The 18,592-nt window shown below is 37.3% G+C and overlaps 1 protein-coding gene across 2 annotated transcripts; it reads left to right on the top strand.

The window, feature by feature from the left end:
• Positions 1–1,198: 1,198 nt before the first annotated feature.
• Positions 1,199–18,564, top strand: ttc12 (tetratricopeptide repeat domain 12). 2 transcript variants are annotated; one of them, XM_026193539.1, is made up of 21 exons: positions 1,199–1,373; positions 1,655–1,812; positions 2,065–2,086; positions 3,005–3,082; positions 3,336–3,457; positions 3,692–3,751; positions 4,089–4,160; positions 4,504–4,564; positions 6,076–6,264; positions 9,111–9,180; positions 10,018–10,106; positions 10,504–10,672; positions 11,175–11,270; positions 12,188–12,251; positions 12,336–12,470; positions 12,642–12,734; positions 12,975–13,043; positions 14,642–14,743; positions 15,127–15,226; positions 15,450–15,678; positions 17,741–18,564. In XM_026193539.1, the coding sequence occupies exons 1-21, from the start codon at positions 1,322–1,324 to the stop codon at positions 17,808–17,810; spliced, it is 2,100 nt and encodes a 699-aa protein (XP_026049324.1). In that variant the 5' UTR covers positions 1,199–1,321; the 3' UTR covers positions 17,811–18,564. The 2 variants fall into 2 exon arrangements, with proteins under 2 accessions (XP_026049324.1, XP_026049325.1); XM_026193540.1 differs by lacking the exon at positions 17,741–18,564 and adding an exon at positions 16,010–16,066.
• The last annotated feature ends 28 nt before the right edge of the window (positions 18,565–18,592 follow it).

An 18,592-nucleotide genomic window follows, 5' to 3' on the forward strand; every position in this document is an offset into this window, starting at 1 on the left:
TTGTCAAATGTGAGATGAGCCTTTGACTCTTTCCGGTCAGCAGTGGTTTTCTTATCGGAACTATCCCATACATGCTATTTTATTCAATTTATTTCTTATTATTGAATTTTGAACTCTCAACTCAAGTGAGGAAATTCAGGAATGCAGTTTTTAGATGCTGTTCTGCTCTGGCTCTCACTGTGACTTGTTTAAAATCCTCATTTAAAAACTGTTCTTTCGTATTATTTGGGTTAAACTTTGTCTAATATTAAAATGTCTTTGACACATGTAAGTGTGACATATATATATATATAAAATTCAAGAAGGGGGGCACTGTTTTTCTTTTTTTTTTTTTTTAAACATTTTGTTATCCCTGACTATTTTCACTGGTTGAAGGATGAAACTTAAGAACGGATTTAGTCTCTTCATTAAGACTATTTTGAATATTCTGTAGTTAATTAAAGATGAAAAGAATGCAGTACATACAAAGGAATAATAAAAGACCCACAGCACTATAAATGGACAGCTAGACGGACAACATATTTGGATAGATGTGTTTTCAACCACAAGGAGGCAGTTTAGCTCCACTGTAGAGAAAAATGGACGACGGGGTTTCCTATTGCTATAATATACAAGGTCTCTGCAGAATTCACAGCCCTCTGTCGTTATATGTAATGTATGAGGGGCAATTTACAGCACAATATTTACTCCTTAAAGGAGTAATGGCACGAACTCATCACTAGTAGTACTACAACAGCTGCTGGTATAATAAGAATAAATATTTTATTTTTCTTTTCATTGAAATAATAATAATAATTAATTAAAAAGACTACTAATTTCTATTGTAGTGAGTGCTGCCTTCAGATACTTCCTCTAATCGGCGATTAAAGAAACATAAACATAATTATGTGACACAATGCACTTATTTTAGTGATTAAAAAATATGTTAAATACCGCATTCATAACCATGACGGAACTAACTTACATTCACAATGAATCAAACACGTCTCAGTGCTATTTTGATTCAGTTTTGATTTAGTTAAGAATTACCCTTTTTTTTCTTTAAAATTTGTCCCGCATTTATAACCCAGAGTAGTTAGCTAAAAGTAGTGTAGTTAAAAAGCCCCAGTTATTTACTTTCGCTGTTTGTTCCGGCTTCTTCTTGGCATTCTTATGACATAGCTTACATGTGTAGTTTACGGGCGGGCCTGAAGGCATCACGTTGCTATGGTAACTCAACGCTGAAACCTGAGGGAGAAGTACATTCAGCGTCTTGCTGAGATAAAACGGAGCCACGTGTCTTAGAATCCAGCAAAAGCTGCTTAAAACGGACAAACACGCAATGGAGAAACTTGAAGACATCGAAAATTTTCTGAAGAATGTTGATGAAATAAGTGAGTAATGGTAGAAGTATAGTTTGCTAACGATATTAGCTAACACAAAGTTATTCTCTTGTACCCATTTTGCTAAGTTAATTAGCTGTAAATGCTAGAAAACTATTGTGTTCAATAAATATTGAGCTCAAAACGCAAATGTAGTGTATACTTCTGTGCTACTGGGAACTTTGTTTTGAAGGTGTAGATTGTTGAGCTATTTCTTTACTTTTAGCCCTATTTCAAATGCCAAAGTAAAGCCTCTTGGAAAAGATCTCTCTGTTTCTTTGAATTCTTTTCAGGTCAGCTTGTGGAGGACCTAAGGTCTTCTGATGCTGAAGCCCAACAAAAAGCAATGGAAAAAGCTGATTGCTACATCACTTCCTTGGCAGAGCCCTGCAGAACCAAAATCAACAAGATGACAGTCAACACAAACCCACCGCCACTCCCTCCTTCCATAGTAAAGACATGCATGCAGTCAACAGCATGTGTCTTAGTCTACAACTCCTTGTATCTTTCTCTGTCTCTCATCCACTCTCTGACCCTCAGGCAGGAACACTACAGACACTACAAACAGCTTCTTGTTGTGTTATCCACCTTGTTCTCTCTTGTTCTTTAAGAAAAAGAACATGGTGTACATTAAGCAGTGAGTAGGTTTTGACCTCTTTGCTACTGTTATTGTTTTTTAAATTGTTTTTTTCTTCTTTTACAGACTCCTCAGACTGAAACTCCAGGTGAGCCACAATGAAAATAAATGTCTCTGTGGTTGTCAGTTGCAGTGATTGAAAGCACACTGATACTGTGCCCAATAATGAAATATTTCAACCAAAGAAGCAAGAACTAGTATCCATTTTTCAAAGATAAATTAATAAAGAACATAAATGATTTATTCCTCCCATGAACTACCATGCATTAGAGGATATGAATGACTCGAAATCAGTGATGTTCTTTGAGTTGATTTGTCTAGAGGCCCTTTAGTCAAGGAGCCTTGTTAACTGTTTAGCTCACCAAGGACTTGCATTACATCATCAGTTTTACTGCTTAAACATATGCAAATAGGAGTAATCTCTAGGCTAGTGTACAGTATTTTTATATACTGAGAAGCGCTGTGATGACATCCCACTGAACCCAGCACCTTGAATGTGATATTCCATTTAAAACAGCTTTTCAGCCGGCACTTCTTTTCAAGTCGCCCGGGGGTAAAACTCATTAACAGTTAAGCTTCAAATGTGTAAAAAAACTCACACCCCTGTGTGTGAATCTTCTAATATTGAAATTAACACAACATACACTGAATTCATGATGAGTAAGAAAAATAATCTTGTGCTCGGGGCTGAGAAAGCAAAACAGATTTTAAATTTCTCTGGCTCTTATTTATAGAGAATATCTAGCTTTGTGTGAACCCTCTTTGCATTATAAACACATACTCTGCACACTGTCTGGATCTGTGTAGTTACTAATAATGACTTTCTAAAACGACTGCAGTTTAAAAATAACAGAGCTTCTCAGACAGCGTTGGTTTGATTTTGTTTATTTAAATGGTGTGCAAACTCTCTTCATACTGTGCTCATTAAAAATGAGATTTTTTTGACTATTTCCTCCTTTGTAGTACTCATGCTTAAGATTATTTTTTTAATTTCTGTTTTGATCAGAGAATTTCATGAAGATTATGGAGATGGATGCAGAAGAAAGGAGAGTTCGGAAAGCTGCAAATGTGAAAAAGGCTATCGGTTTGTGAAACTTAGCTACCAAACCCTCAGAGGTCTAATTCGAACTCCAAGCAATCAAAATATATGTATTTTTATTGTTTGTGTGTCTTTGCAGTTTGCATTTCTCCAAAATACAGGATTAGGGTTATCACCTGTGATGAATCAGACTTCAGAGGGTTCACCTGTTGTAGATGAGCATTTCTCTATAGTCATTGCTCTGCTGAGCTGACAGTGTTTCCTTTTTAAATGTAACTGCTTGTATCCATCCCTGCAGCGTTCAAGGACAAAGGGAATGAAGCTTATGCTCAAGAAGACTATGAAACTGCTGTAAAGTATTACAGCGATGGTTTGGCTGAAATCAAAGATATGCAGCCGCTGTACACAAACAGAGCTCAAGTAAATATCTTCAATCTATGCTTTACAATGAAAACACAAACTTCCCTTTTTTCTCAAGGGGAAACAGAGCAGAGATGCTTTTGTGTGTTTATGTGGACACAGAGTGCATTAGGCATCTGTGAAACAGAACTTTAGAGATTTTAAATTTAGAATCTTTGTTACCATCTGCAGTGAAATTGTAAAATCATTATGTTCCCTTTCAAAATGTCCTGTCTAATGTTTACATCTGTGTAGGCCTATATTAAACTGGGAAAGTACAATGAGGCCGTCAGTGACTGTGAATGGGCCCTAAAGGTAAGGTCTGCCGCATGTGTTATACTGAAGTCTAGTGAGCTCACCAGCAGTTTAGAAATATTCTCTAAAGAAACTGGGATGTTTGAAAAACTGGTTTAATTTGGTAATATCCTCAGAATAATGTTTTCTTTATGCTTCCCCAGAATGTCAAAGACACAATTTTTGGGTGGGAGATGTGCTCTGTAAACTGTTCATGTAATTTTCTCCAGTGCAGTGTGTCTGAAAGTCAGGTTGAATATTTATTTCTTACTGTGCAAGTGTGCTGGAGTCATTAAACGACCATTATGTAGATGAAGAGGTTTATTAAGTAATCCCATGATTATTTCATTTCTGCCAGTGTAATGAGAGGTGCATAAAGGCTTATCTACACATGGGTAAAGCATATCTGGGATTGAAGAAATATAATGAGGTGAGTAAGAATACCTCTCATTACAGTTGTACGCCTGAAGTAGAAAGATAATAAGAATTCTCAAGAAATTATAAATATGTTTCTGATTAAGATAATGTGGACTCACAGTAATCATCTGTAAATCTAATTTCAAATTATTTCAATTTATTTATTCCAAAATAGGATTACATCTAACACAGATAACCAGTAAAGCAAGATTTATTGTATGAATCACATTAAAGTGCACTGTAGCTTTTTGCAAACTGTATACCAGCTCTGCTGAGTCTAGAATCTTCTGGAGTCTTTAGTACATGATTGAAACACATTATATAGAAAGTGATGCAGAACATTTTTCCTTTTTTAGGCAAGAGGCTGTTTTGAAAAGATAGAAGAAATTCAACCTGGGAAGGAAAAAATAGTGAAAGGTAAAGAACTATTTCCCATGGACTACGCTAGGAAAAGGTCCATTAATAAAAATCACCATCTTTGGTCATGTATCATCCAGAACTGTTTTAAGATGGGTACAGCACACATTTAAGTTTTTCTTTGAAAAACATCCACAATATTTTGTTTTTTTTTATACTTTGCTTAATTATTCTGTGAAAAGAGTCATATGTTTTCCTAACAATATAAAGCCATCATACTCCTCAAAAACATGACAGTTAGAGGAAGAATGCATCCGTTCATTTTCTTCCACTTGTCAGGGTAGCACCCTGTGGCAGCTGGGAGTCTATCTCGGTCTATCACAGGGCTAACACATAGAGACAGACAACCATTCACACTCACATTCACACCTATGGCCAATTTAGAATCACCAGTTAACCTACTGTAACATGCATGCCTTTGGTCTGTGAGAGGAAGCCAGATTACCTGGAGAGAATTCACACAGAGGGAGAGAACATGCTAACTCTACACAGAAAGGCATCAGCTGGATTGTGGATTTGAATTCAGGACCTTCCTGCTGTGAGGTGACAGTACTTAAAACGGCCCCGCTGTGCCATCCTTGATTAAAAAAAAATAAAAAATACATTTAAGTGATGAAATATCCATCCACATGAAATATTAATCAGGTAATTAAAGGGTTAAGCAGTATTTTTTAGCATACAGGACTCTTTGTTCTCAGTCTGATGGTAAGATGGCAAAATGCTTACCAGGCCAAAAGAGTAGAGTTGTATGTAAAAGAATAGAAAGGGTTTAAAAACTTGTGATTTGAACTGTATGAATCAGTATGAGTCCTTTCTTGGGGCCCTACTTTTACACACGTTATTGGAAGTCCCTGCCCCTAACGCATATGGTATGTGCACAATGACTGAGGCAGGAAGAGCAGCAGTGAGACATCCTCATGTCTTATCCTGTCAGTGACAAAAGATTAGACACTGGTTAGATCAGAAATAGTTTGAAAAGGAGGAGCTTGAGTGGAGGTGGGTTGCAGTGTGACTTCCTGAGGCAAATTGACTTTAGGCTAACTAAAGCAACTTAAGTAGTGGGACCTGTACCAGATTTGATGATCAGATTCATATAATGATACCAGCTGAGACCTAAGCTGATGTGACCTGGGATTATGTGGCCTGACCTGGTTTATCTGAACTAGCACTGTGCTCTATTTTGTTTTATTCCCAGATAGAACCTAACCTTCCTGCACTTTGTTACTTTAATGCATATGATGCATCAAGTTCAGTGTTTTACACTGATTTTGCTATTTTCTTATTTGGGCTATTAGGTCATATGTGATGTACCAATACATTTCTTATACATTGGCAAGTGACCTCTTTCTATTTGAGTGAATATTAATAGCAGGTGGTGGGTGTGGTAGTCATGCCAGGTTGACAGATGCACCACAGGAGACTCTTCTCAGATAGGGGCAGCTGCACTTACTGCTATGGAATAACTTACTTTCTCTTCTTGCTTCTCCATTCTCTTTTGTTCTCCTTTGCAGAATACCTGACCCAGGTTGATTTGGGAAAGGAGAAAGAGACTCAGGAGATAAAGGCAAGGGAAGAGTTTGACAAGGGGAAGAGGAAGGCCACAACAGTGGTGGAGCTGTTGGAGAAGCTGTCAAAACCCGGTCAGATTGCCCTCTACTACTGCGGAGGATTGGAGATTCTGTCACAAGCACTTACTGACTGTGAGTGTTCAAACAATTGTGTTTCTCCTTTAATCACTGTTTTCAGTTTTTTCTTGGTAGACTGCGTCTCCGGTGCACCTATTTGTTGGTTTTATGACAAACAAACAAACAAACAAACAAACAAACAACAACAAAAAACGGATTTCAGGCTAGATTGGATAAGAAGACTTGAAGCAGAAAAAGAGATTACAATAATATGCTCTAAAAGCTTGTGCTAATTACAAAAATGCTTTTTTAAGTTTTGCAGGATTGCTTCATGGTAGGTTAAATGCTTACCATCCATGAAGTCCTGCACCATTAGTCTTTGGTACCAGTGACAGTGGAGCAAGTGTGTAAATGGTGGCTGATGTCCATTAAGTATCAGCTTCGCAGACGTTAATGTAAAATGAAAGACGTGCCAGACATTGTTCCTTAGTTTATTTAATAATGATCAGTGCATTAATATCAATCCAAATTCCATATTGGCCAAGGGCATGTGTCCAAATGCATTTTCACTTTTATTTTAAATCAAATATTTTCTTAAATGATTGAATTTCCAGCTATTTTTTGTGTTTTCTACCAGAGACATGTCTAATCAAGATATTGGTTAATTAAAAAAATAATTCATTAATTTTAAGTACTGTATATTCCTTTTTCATCCTGCTTGTAGAGTGATGCAGTTTTGTTCTTGAATCTATAAATAAACAATGAATTGCTTCATTAAAAACACCGTTACAGTATGTTTAAAACTTAAGTATTTTTTTCGACATGCCTCGTAACGTTCTGTACTTTTAGATGTTGATGGTATAGAGATCAGAGGTTTGCTTTCTTTGAAAAACTACATCTACCTCAGTTGCTGCTGTGTTTGTGTTATTTGTGTTTATTTATTTTGTCAGGATGCTGGCTCAGTTAAAATAGAAGAGAATTAATCATAGCAGTGCTGAAATCCTCTATATATAGTCACGAAAAAGAAAGTTTTCAGGACCTCTGTGCAGTCCTGTAACTTGCAAGAAGCTTGATAGCTACATCCGAGAGCATTACTAGCATGTTAAATGTTAAATTTCATGACAGTAAAATTAGAAAAATTTTACTGTCTGGAAGGGTTACCACGAGAAAACCTCATCTCAATCAACGAAAGCAACATGCAAGCTATTGAATTATTGTTTTTTCACAGGACTGCCCAGTCTGCAGAGTCTTGTGAAAATATTATTTTTCTTATAACTCTACATATAAAGCAACAGTACTTTTGTTAGAAACTGAAAAATTTTCCTGTTTATTGTCCCTCAACAGTGAAATGATATATCCACCTTTACATGTGAAACTGTTATTCAATAAATAATTTTCAGGCTTTTGTGCAGTGCCACTTCTGTGAAAATCTTTCATTTCTTCTTCACTGGTTCTTTTCAGGATTTCCTTATATAAAAATCCTGGAATTGCCACTCTGAAACTTTCTTTAGCGTCTAGTACAGACAGAAGTTTTTTTTTTCCTTTTTGTTTTACTGTGCCTGGTGGAGCAGCTTTAGTGCAATATTTAACAAAGCATCCACGATAGAACTTGTCCATTTACTAAGCTCAGCAGCATTATTTCACTCTGTCCTGTCGGTCACTACTGAATGTTGGAACTTCTCCATTGACACACTAGATTTGTGACAGCCTGGCCCCGGGCACTCTCCATGGACATGGGCCTCAAAATGACATGTTTATATACATTTTAGTGCAAGAAGTGAGCTGTTGAAAAGAAACATATCTAATTCCTTTTGCTTGGTGGTAGCACAGAGCTTGTTTCTCAAGGTTTTAGATAGGCAGGAACACACTCTTATGGGCCTGATTTCTTCTTGGGTGAAGTAGGGAATTGGGTGGCCAACCACTATTTCACCCCATGTTCCTGTTTGACAATGATACACTCAGGCTGAAAAATAACCGATATGTTTACCAAGTCCTCTGCAGTCTGAAAAGGGGCCACTGTGGACAGGGAGTAATTGAACTTCACTGGGTGATTCACCCTTCCTATTTGAGCTGGTGATATTTTTGTGAATGTTTTTGACCTGCCAAATAACTTTGAAAGTCCATGCTACTAATGTAACTCTTTTTAGTTATTGCCACAAGGCAAAAATGGCAGTTTTTTTTATTCAATAGCAGCACTGTAACAGTATAACTCGCCAAGGTCAGTGGCTCCATCTGAAGTTTGTTTTTTTGTCTACTTATACTTTAAACATGTGGCAATGACGTGGTAATGAAGTGCATCGAGTGTTCTGCTACCTGCATTGTAAATTTTCAGGTATTTTGACTGCAGGGGCAAGGCTGATGAAACTAATAATGTTTAAAGTTCACCACTCAGCAAACCATAAGAAGGTAAAGCACATCAAAATGAAATGGTAACTCTCTCTACTTCTTCTTTCTTTTTTTTGTTAACTTGTATGACTGTTTGTAACATAGGATGTTATGTTGCCCTGGGTATTGTCTGCCAAATGGCAAACATCTCTTATCAAATTTCACTTTTTTCTTCATTAGAAGAATAAAAGTGTCATGTCAAATGATATAATGCCTGTCTTACAGTGCCATTCAACAGAAAAGGGCAAAACTTACATAACTTACGACTGAAAGGATCTCAGCAGGGCTGACATTACAAGCTTTTCCCCCTAAAAGTACTCCTTCACTGCTCTGCTTTACTTCGTCTTCTTTGGTATTAGATAATAAACTGTTTCTTACTTTGCCTTAGTCTCTTAACATGTTTTATGTATTTTTCATTCCTGCCCTTGACTGTAAATCAGCCAGTGAAAAAGGTGCGTCTGCAAAATCTCTAAGCTGCCTGATGATGTTCCACTGCTTTCCGTCTTCTTACACCATATATTGTTCTCTTCAAACAGGTACAGGGCAGACCCTTTTCAGGCTGAACAATGGCTTTAGTATCATCGCCAGCAATGTCACGGTGAGAAGGTAAGGAGACCAGAGGGAGAGGTAGCAGTCAGCCCTCGGTGGAGCTTTGACAGATGGACTTAGAGGCAGGGGCATACAGAGACAATGATGGCATAAACTCGAGAGATCATTCACCGCCCCCTCTCCCTCCTCAGCTGTTTCTATGAAAGCCCAGAGAAGAAAAGATGATCACACTAGAGATTGAGATGAGTGCTGAAATAAGCAATGGCCCCCGTTCTGTCCCAGAAAGAGGTTGTGTTTTTGTACAAGATACAAATTATGACTCCCTCGTTTCAGATCAGTAAGGTTATTATTAACTTGTCACATGCTTTCAATGTAGTCCATTGTTAGCAATATCCTTTTTCAAGCTGGGACACAGTGTCCAGGAAGCAGAGGGTGCAAAGAAACTGCAGTCTGAGCTTGATGGAAATACTCAGTAAGGCTGCTGGTGTGAGCCAGATAAATCACCTAACACCTATGTGAGCCACGAAGCAGGAAAAGCCAGTGCCATTGTGGCCTGTCCTAATCACAAATTGAAGGGGCACTCTGAGTTTGGGTGCTCTTGGTCATTTCTGAGAGTTAAAGATAAGCAGGAAAAAAGGTCTAGAGTTCTTCAAAGTTACACTTTATGCTAAACATAGTATTTTTATTTCAAGGTGTCTTTCAAGCTCTTCACTTTTACATATATAGCTGAATCTAAAAAATGAATGAATATTTTTTTTGTGAGTGCCTTTTAAAAAAAATAAACACTGTTCTGCAGTAGGGTTGTTTCATATAAAATTATCAGCTATGTTGTCTTTGGCAACTGGGTTTTATGTTTACTGACATACTCACATTGCTTGTATAATTTCTCTGCAGTTGCCTGTTGGAGAAAACAAATGATCCAGAGAGTCGTGAGCTGTGTGTGTCTGTTTTTAAAATATGGAGGAGAGTTTGTTGTGGAAATGGTATGTTGACAACTGAGGTACACTTCAGTGTCTGTCCATGTATCATTTTACTGTCACCGATTTAGAAGGAAAATAAGAAAACAATACTGTTGACCTCTAAATTAGTATTTTGGTCTTTATGCATATCTTGTCAGTATTTTGTTGAACATGTTTTTTGTGCTTAATCGCCCAAACTACAGATGGGTGACACATGGAATGTCTAGCATTTTGTGCAAGCCTTGATCATTTTTACACACTGTGTATTTGTAATATAAATACCTTCATTATCAACATAGGATTAATAATACAATGCTAAATTCATTAAAACTAGGTTGTTGTTTACTGGGAACTGACAATGGGACCACTGTGTCTAGTGTATCTGTCTCTTTATTCTTCTTTGTTTTTCCACTGCTTTCAGATGAAAACCAGAAGCTGTTGATGACATGTCCGGTCGCCACACAGTCCATTGTTCATTTGGCTTCATCGGAGCATGATGAAGTGGCGAAAGAATGTCTGGCACTGCTGTCGGTGTACTCAGAGATACCACGTGGCAGACATTTGGCCATTGAGAGCCTTGATTTGAACATGTAAGATATTACTTTATGTTGTCGGGAGATTCCACTAGCGATGACTCCGTTGGAGTGAAGATTCAGTTATTGTCCACCATAGTCAATCGCTTTGCAGGGACAGGGAATTATATATTATATAGACAGAAACAGTAATGCTCTTTTACCTCCTCCCTGCAGTGGAGGGACTTTAGTCTAGCCTCGGGTAATATGTTTGTTATTGTCACTCCAGGTGCGACATCATTTTAATGATATTTCAAGAACTTTTGTTCTGTCATTGCTCTGTTAACTCTGAGCAGCCCAAACAATTTGTTTTGCTACCCGTATACCTGCGGCTGAGCAGATTTTCAGAAAATGTAAAAAGAGCGATTTTTATTGTCAAAGTATTTCTGGCATTATTATCCCAGTTGTTGGTCCCAGGCTAAATGCCATCATTATGTGGGAACAAAATATTAATTTCCTTTAGTAATATCTTCTCCCTCTCTCTTTGTTTATCTGCCTTTGCTCTTATCTGAATGTAAAGGTTAGTGAGGAACCTCATGGTGTGCGTCTCAAAGCCAAAGAAGCAGCAGGAGAACACAGCGGTCAACATTCTGCAGAACTTTGCAACAGAAAGCCGGTATGATTCATTACTAACCCAACAAAATACTCAAGTCATGATCACTTCACGCAGTCTTTACAAACTAATAAAACAGAAACAAGGCCTACAGGACACTCCTGTTTGCCTAGCACAGATTTACCTGTATCAGCAGAAGTCTAGAGAGAAATAATAATGTGTTATCCAAGCCTTAATTACTACACTCATTAAAGCCAAGGCTGCTCTGCTTCTGATCGACTTCAACTTAAAGATGCTATTTTAGTGTAGTATACATATAAGCAGTATAGATATCATACAGCATTCTTAACCTTTAGTATTGAATTAAAGGGAAAATGACTGTGCAGTGCAGATACAAAGCTCACAGCAAATCCATCCGACTTTTACTGCCTTTGATGTGGATGAGTGACAGTCTTCAGAGACATGACAGTCAGTTCTGTTTGACCACTAAATTGAATTGTCCTGTATCTCTTGTATGACTTGGACATTTTGTGCATTTGGGGAGTATTTACAATTGGTGAGGCTCTAGGGTTCGAAGATAAGTCACTGGACTCAACTGTTCAGCTTGGAAAGAGGTCCCCTCCTTTGAGGTTATACACAGTTTTCGTTTCTTGAAGTTCTTGATTTGCTTTCTTCTGTCATGCATGGCTGTGTATAACTTAACCTGACATCATTCTCTCACCTTTGACTTTATTCCCATTGTAAAAACAGCACACAGGATATTGTCAATTTGCTACTTCAGTGTGACAGTAGAAGACCTTCTGTCATTTTCCATATTTATACTCAGACAAATCCTGCTTTGCATTTGTAGCAGACATGTTTTTTAATATATATATATATATATATATATATATATATATATATATATATATATATATATATATATATATATATATATATATATGTATATATATGTGTGTTATTTTTTTTTTCTCTTGCAGGTTTTGTATTCAGTTGAGAGATGTTTTGACAGACTCAGTCATTCTGCCAGTTACAACAATACTGGTAATATATGCAATTACTGGTTCACTTTATATGCAATTTGTGTGCATGTGGAAAAAGTACTCAAGTGTTTCCTGTATTTTTCAGAAAAATTTCAACACGTCCAATCAACATATACTTCCGTCACTGATATCAGGTCTCGGCTGTCTGGCTAGAGATGACGTCATTCGTCACAAGCTTGCTCATGATCCTGATTGTTGGAAGGCCTTTCTGGTTGCTGTTGTTAGTAATGGTTACACATTTGTCTCTTTCTTTAGAAAAGTGCAAATTGCTATTCATTGTGTTGACGTCATATGCCAAAGAAATTAAATGTCTTCTATAGTGTTGTCACAATGAGACAGAAAAGATGTCTGCTTATTATTTAGTGGAGGGTTTTATTCTCTCTCCACACAGAGGACATGCATTGCATCTGAATACAGAGAGATCCTCTACCCTTTACTTGGCTTGATTATGAACCTTTCAACCGTCACCTCCCCTGTTATCCAGGTAAGTTCTCAGGTTCTCTGACTTTTTTCCTGACAACTTGAGGAACAACATTCTTACTACAAAATTCATTAATAGTAATAAAATAAGATTGATAGATTAGACTATATCAAAAAAAGAGAAAAGAATAAAAGCCAATGGGAAAGGAAGCAGAAAGAGCAATTATTTGTTGTGACACCTATTTAAAGGTGAATTGAATGTGAAAATTGGATTATCCACTTTTCCATCTGTGGCTGTTTGAAGGAGCTTTCTGTTTCACTCTGCGACTCCTGTGTGGATCTCCTGAGGCATAACGACGAGGGAATCATAACTGTGAGTAAAGCTTATGCTCCAGCACTCTGAAGACTTTAACCTTAACAAAGAATATAGATTGATCAGGCATAACATTATGACCATGGACGTGTGAAGTGTACAGCACTCATTATTTCTTCATCATGGCTCCTTTTAGTGAGTGGGATATTGAGTGGGATATATCAGCTATTATTGTCAAGGTTGATGTTTTAGAAGCTGGAAAAATGGGTAAGCGTAAGGATTTGAGTGAGTTTGACAAAAGCCAAGTTGTGGCTTGACGACTGTATCACAGCATCTCTAAAAATATCGATCAAAAGGTCTAACTAAGGATCACTGGTGAACAGGTGACAGAGTCAAGCATGGCTAAGGCTCAATAATGCATGTGGGGAGCAAAGGCTAGCCCATGGGGTTCAGCTCAACAGACAAGCTACTGTTACTGAACAAGTTAATGCTGGTTCTGATAGAAAGGTGTCAGAATACACAGCGCATCACATTTTGTTGCAGCAGACCAGTAAGGGGGCCCATGCTGACTCATGCCCATCGCCAAAGCTCTGACATTGGGCTTGTGAGCATCAGAACGGGACCTCGGAGCAGTGGAAGAAGGTGACCTGGTCTGATGCATCATGTTTTTTCTTTTACATCACGTGGTAGATGGCTGGGTGCACTTACCTTGGGAACACCCAGCACCAGGATGCACTATGGGAAAAAAGCAAGCACTGTGATACTTTGGACAATATTCTGCTGGGAGACCTTGGGTCCAGCCATCCATGCGGGTGTTATGTTGTCATGCACCACCTTTATTATTACTATTATTGTGTTGCTATTTTGTACATTATATATTATATATATTAGCTTTGCTGAGAGGATCTGTAATGAGCATGTATGTTCCAATTATACGTTGGAAACGACAGTTAACATTTGCTTTAAAGCATTAGAAAGTTGTCTTTATGGTAAAATATTAAGTAATAATTTCTTCAAAACACCCTTCAAAGTTTTTAAAGATGCATTATTCACATTATTGCCAGTAGAATAGAATAGAATTAGAATTCAACTTTATCGTCATTGCACATGCACAGGTACAGGGCAACGAAATGCAGTTTGCATCCATCCAGAAGTGCTTTAGTGATATAGATATATTACAACATATATTAGCAATAATATAGATATAGTAGTGGCTTTAGACCAAGCTGACTGCAGCCTGAAACCCAGTCTGGTCCTAATTTGTTGTTAAGAATAACCTTCTTTGTGTCGGCAAACAAAGAGAAAAGAAGGAAAAAAATTTTTCATCACTTTTGTTCTATTTTGTCTACTGCACACCCACATATTGTGTAGTTTGTATCTTCAAAATATTAAACTGTGCTTTCAAAATCCTGGATAATACAGTGCAATTTAGACATTTTAACCTGCAATGAGTTTCCAGTTTGTAATAGCCTTATTTTTATTATTTTCTGAAAACACCCTTTTTCTTCAAATGTTTTTTTTCTGCTAGTTTTCCTTGCCCCATAGCAGTTTTTTGATAATCTGCTATCCAAATTCTCTGCTTTGTTTTTCAAGCCTCTACTTTTTTCAGTCTTGTATTATTTCATTTTCTAATGCCAGAATTCTTCATTGTTCTCCAGAGAGCCACAGGTGTGCTAAGCACTGTCCTACCCCAGTCCTCACAAGCCGTTCAGCATGTTATCCAAAGGGAAATGGTCAAAACCATGTGCAGGCTCCTGAAGGTGGTAACTGTGAACACTAATCTACTGCTCAAATGTCACCATAGTTATCTGCTTCTTCTTGTTGAAAGATGTCATTGTATAACACATATTCATTTCATAGTAGCGCATGCAACTACTTGGCCTGAATTCGTTGCTTATTTGTGAGCTTGGTTATTTGTCTTGTGCATTCATGTTTTGTATCATGTATCATCAAAGCAACACAAAATGCAACAAAGCCAGAGACCCAAATTTTCTCTATATATACATATTTGCCGTAATTCCACTAAAAGACAGTTTTTCTTCATATTTCACGTGACCTCTGACTGTCACCATAAATTTAATGTTTATCCACATTCTTTCTGCTGGTTTTAATGTCATTGTTATTTTTGTGCTTGCCTACCCAGGGAGCCGGGCAGACTGCCACTAAGTATGCCATTAAGACTTTGACAGTGTGCACTGCTGCCAGTCACTTGGCACGGGAGAAGCTGGTGAACTCTGATAAAAGTGAGGAATGATTGACGTGTTGGTTTTAACAAGCTCCTTCATTAGTCCATGAATATAATTTGAGTGCTGACCTAATATTCAAATAAAGTGTGTGCATGTGTGTGTTGATTCACATATGAGGACAGTAAATACTACATCCACTGATTTTTAAAAAAATTCTTTAGGTGTATTTAAATATATTTAATATACATCCTAATTGCCTTTCATTTACTATTTCACACAGAATTGTCTATAATACGTCGTTTGCTGAGCTCCAGCTGTGACGAGATGGTCTCAGGAAATGCAGCCCTGTGCTTGGCCCACTGCCTTGATTTGGAGGGAGTTGCCAGTGACCTGCTGGGCACTGATATTGTGCTGTTGCTGCTGCAGCACGCTGCAGGAGATGCTAAGAGGACAGCTGTGCAGCAAAATGCAGCAATAGCTCTTGGGAAGTTGTGTCGATGTGAACCCAGGTACCCTCTCACCCTAATCGATAAAGCCACGTAAACAATAGAACCAAGTCGCTCACCACGTATTGCTTTGAAGCTGATGCCATGTTGCTCCCGGACATTACACGCTTCCTAGGTGGCATTTTAATATATTTACTAGCAGGTCTTATGTCAACCAGCCATATTCACTCTTATTGATAGTCACGTATATCAAAGTTTATTAGTAATAGTTTAGTCAATATAGTTTATAAATGACCTAACTTTTAACCCCGTTAAATTGGTTTTCATGGATGCCTGGATGTTAAACGTAATTGTTACACCTGGTAGAGCAGTAACCCTGATCATTTTATTACAGATGAAAGGATTTAGACAGTTTTTAACTGTCAGTGTTGCCGCACTGATCGTGTGACAGCGGAGTTTGGGCCCAGGCACGGCTAATGACGTCAGACTTAAAGACCGGATTAAGACTCGACTGTACGCTGTGTTCGTGTTTTCCTGCAAAACAATAAGTTCCATTGGAGCAGCCCTTCAACGCCTCTCTCTGTCTCTCGCTAGCAAAGTTGACCCAGACAACAAAGTGAAGCCAGTTTTCGGCTACGAGCCCGACACTGAACCCGATGCATTAGCCAGAGGTCCCTTTACTATGGTTCAGAGCTGCGGACCTGTTTTATATACCCGTGGAATAGTTTTCTATATGAGATTGCTGCAAAAAGTGCAGCCTTACCTAATGTCCACCCTACTGTTACTCATTTATATTAAGATTTAAAAATCTAGTTGGTATTGGTATGGTGAGTAGCCTTCAGTAATAGTAATAAATCACACAGCAATAGTACATTCATGTAGTTGTAAAAAACATGATAATATATTAAGTAATCCAACGTTTTCAGAGTAACATTGAGTAACGTTACAGAATTCGTTACAAAATACATTTTGGGGCATGTATTCTGTAATCTGTAGTGAATATGTTTTAAGGGTAACCTTCCCAACACTGAGCATTGATAGTAGAGGTAAGAGATATAGCCTAAATATTATATCACAATATTTCAAGAAATTCATGAAAAGTATATTTTTGATGATACAGAAAAAAATAATGGCTCCGTTACTGATGCTTGCAGCTTGCAGGCAGTAGCATTTATTTCAGTGTAAGTAAATAAATCCTTCTTTTCCTGCTGTAATGATGAGGCACAGCCTAATTTGAAGTGCAAATCTACTGAAACAAGAACCCAGCAACAGCAACATTATAGTGTAATAGTAGTGTCACAGCATTATATCCAGCGGCACAGCAAAAGTTAAACGTAAGCAAAAAAGTAGCCTACGTAGTGTTTTCACTGAAAATTTCGGTAAAAATATAACATGGCTATTTAACAGTTCAGTTTAAAAATAACTAAAATGACTTAACTTTATAACTTTTTGGAAGCCTGTGATAACACTGAAAAATATTTTCTACTTTGGATTTTTTTTTTCATCTTTGAATGACCTTTAAACCAGCAGCTTAAAGCACTACTTTTGCAAAGAAATCATAAAATTTAGCTATCAATTATTTAATGAGTTTAACGAGCTCTTTTTTGGAGTAGCATTATTTGAGGATTTTATAAATATTTGGGAGAAATTAATGTTTTTTTAACAGTCTGTAAAATAAATGAGAAGAAAGCCCTTCTAAGGATCTGGAACATGTTAGGTTAAATATTGTTTCTCTGACTCTCACTGAAGAGTGAAATTTGAGTATGAACATCCATCTACTCATAAATCCACGAGGATATAAATAAAAAGTGATCACGTTCTTAGCTAAGCAGTGATGTGTCGCTGTGGGCCATCATCCACTATAGAACCTCTGCGATTATGCAAGTACAACTGGAATAGTACACTTTATAATAGGAGTCGGCAGCGACAACGCGTCTCTTTATTCCTAGAAAGACTAAAATATTCCTCCAGGCTGAAGCACTTGCGTGTGACTGTGTTGAGGATGTGTTAGTCTTCAGTTCCTGAGCTCACACGAGTGTAGTTATAATTGAATGCCAACCAGCTGAATATATTACTGCTACTTTCTTTTGCAAAAAATCCCCCAAAACTTTTTCTTCTTTTCCAGACACATGAGCAAACTTCGAGAACTACACGGCCTTGAGATTCTGCACTCGTGTGTAAAGCTCATCTCATGAACCCCTGACCACACATTTTATAATATCCTTCCTTGACCCCAGTCTTGTTTTCTCCTGTATTCTGTGTTAGGCGTTGATACTTGCTTACCTTTGGGTAAAAGTGAAAGTAAATGAAAATGAAGACGTGCCAGTCCTGGTTGTTTATTAGTCTTCCTATTTATTAAATTTCATTTAAGATTATATTGATTTGCTATGACAGAAAACCAAGTCTGACTAGAGATTCATTAAATATTTTCTGTATTTCATTTGGATTTGAGTCTCCTCCGTTCTCCTTGTATTTAAACACTGAACAGTGTTTAAATACACTGTTCAGTGTATTAGAACAGTGTATTTAAACACTGAACAGCTACAATATTCTGTGCTTATTTTTCATGGAGGTATTTCATGTATGAATCACCACATAAGTGCACCCAGTTATACCTTGTTTATCTGTAACTTATATGATTTGAATGCCATTGTTTTATAACATCAAATATCTGCTTCTTGTACAGTTGAATAAGCTGTATTGTATTGTTGTATTTTCAAGGATTGATATTGACCAGACAAGGCAACATTAACATGGTGATGGTATTTCTATTGGGAAATTGATTAGAAAAGTGAAATATTAACATGTTTATACTTCTTGAAACCTTTAGATACAGTTTCTGGGTTGTTGTTTTTTTACATTAACATGTAGCATTTTCAGTACAACTAATTGTATTGTTGCCCTATAGTCAGAGTTTCTGATACATATTGTTTAAAATTCCTTATTGAATTCGTTCATCTTCTAACCCATGGCCATG

The sequence above is a fragment of the Astatotilapia calliptera genome, chromosome 14, assembly GCF_900246225.1.
Source record: "Astatotilapia calliptera chromosome 14, fAstCal1.2, whole genome shotgun sequence".
NCBI lineage: Eukaryota > Metazoa > Chordata > Actinopteri > Cichliformes > Cichlidae > Astatotilapia > Astatotilapia calliptera.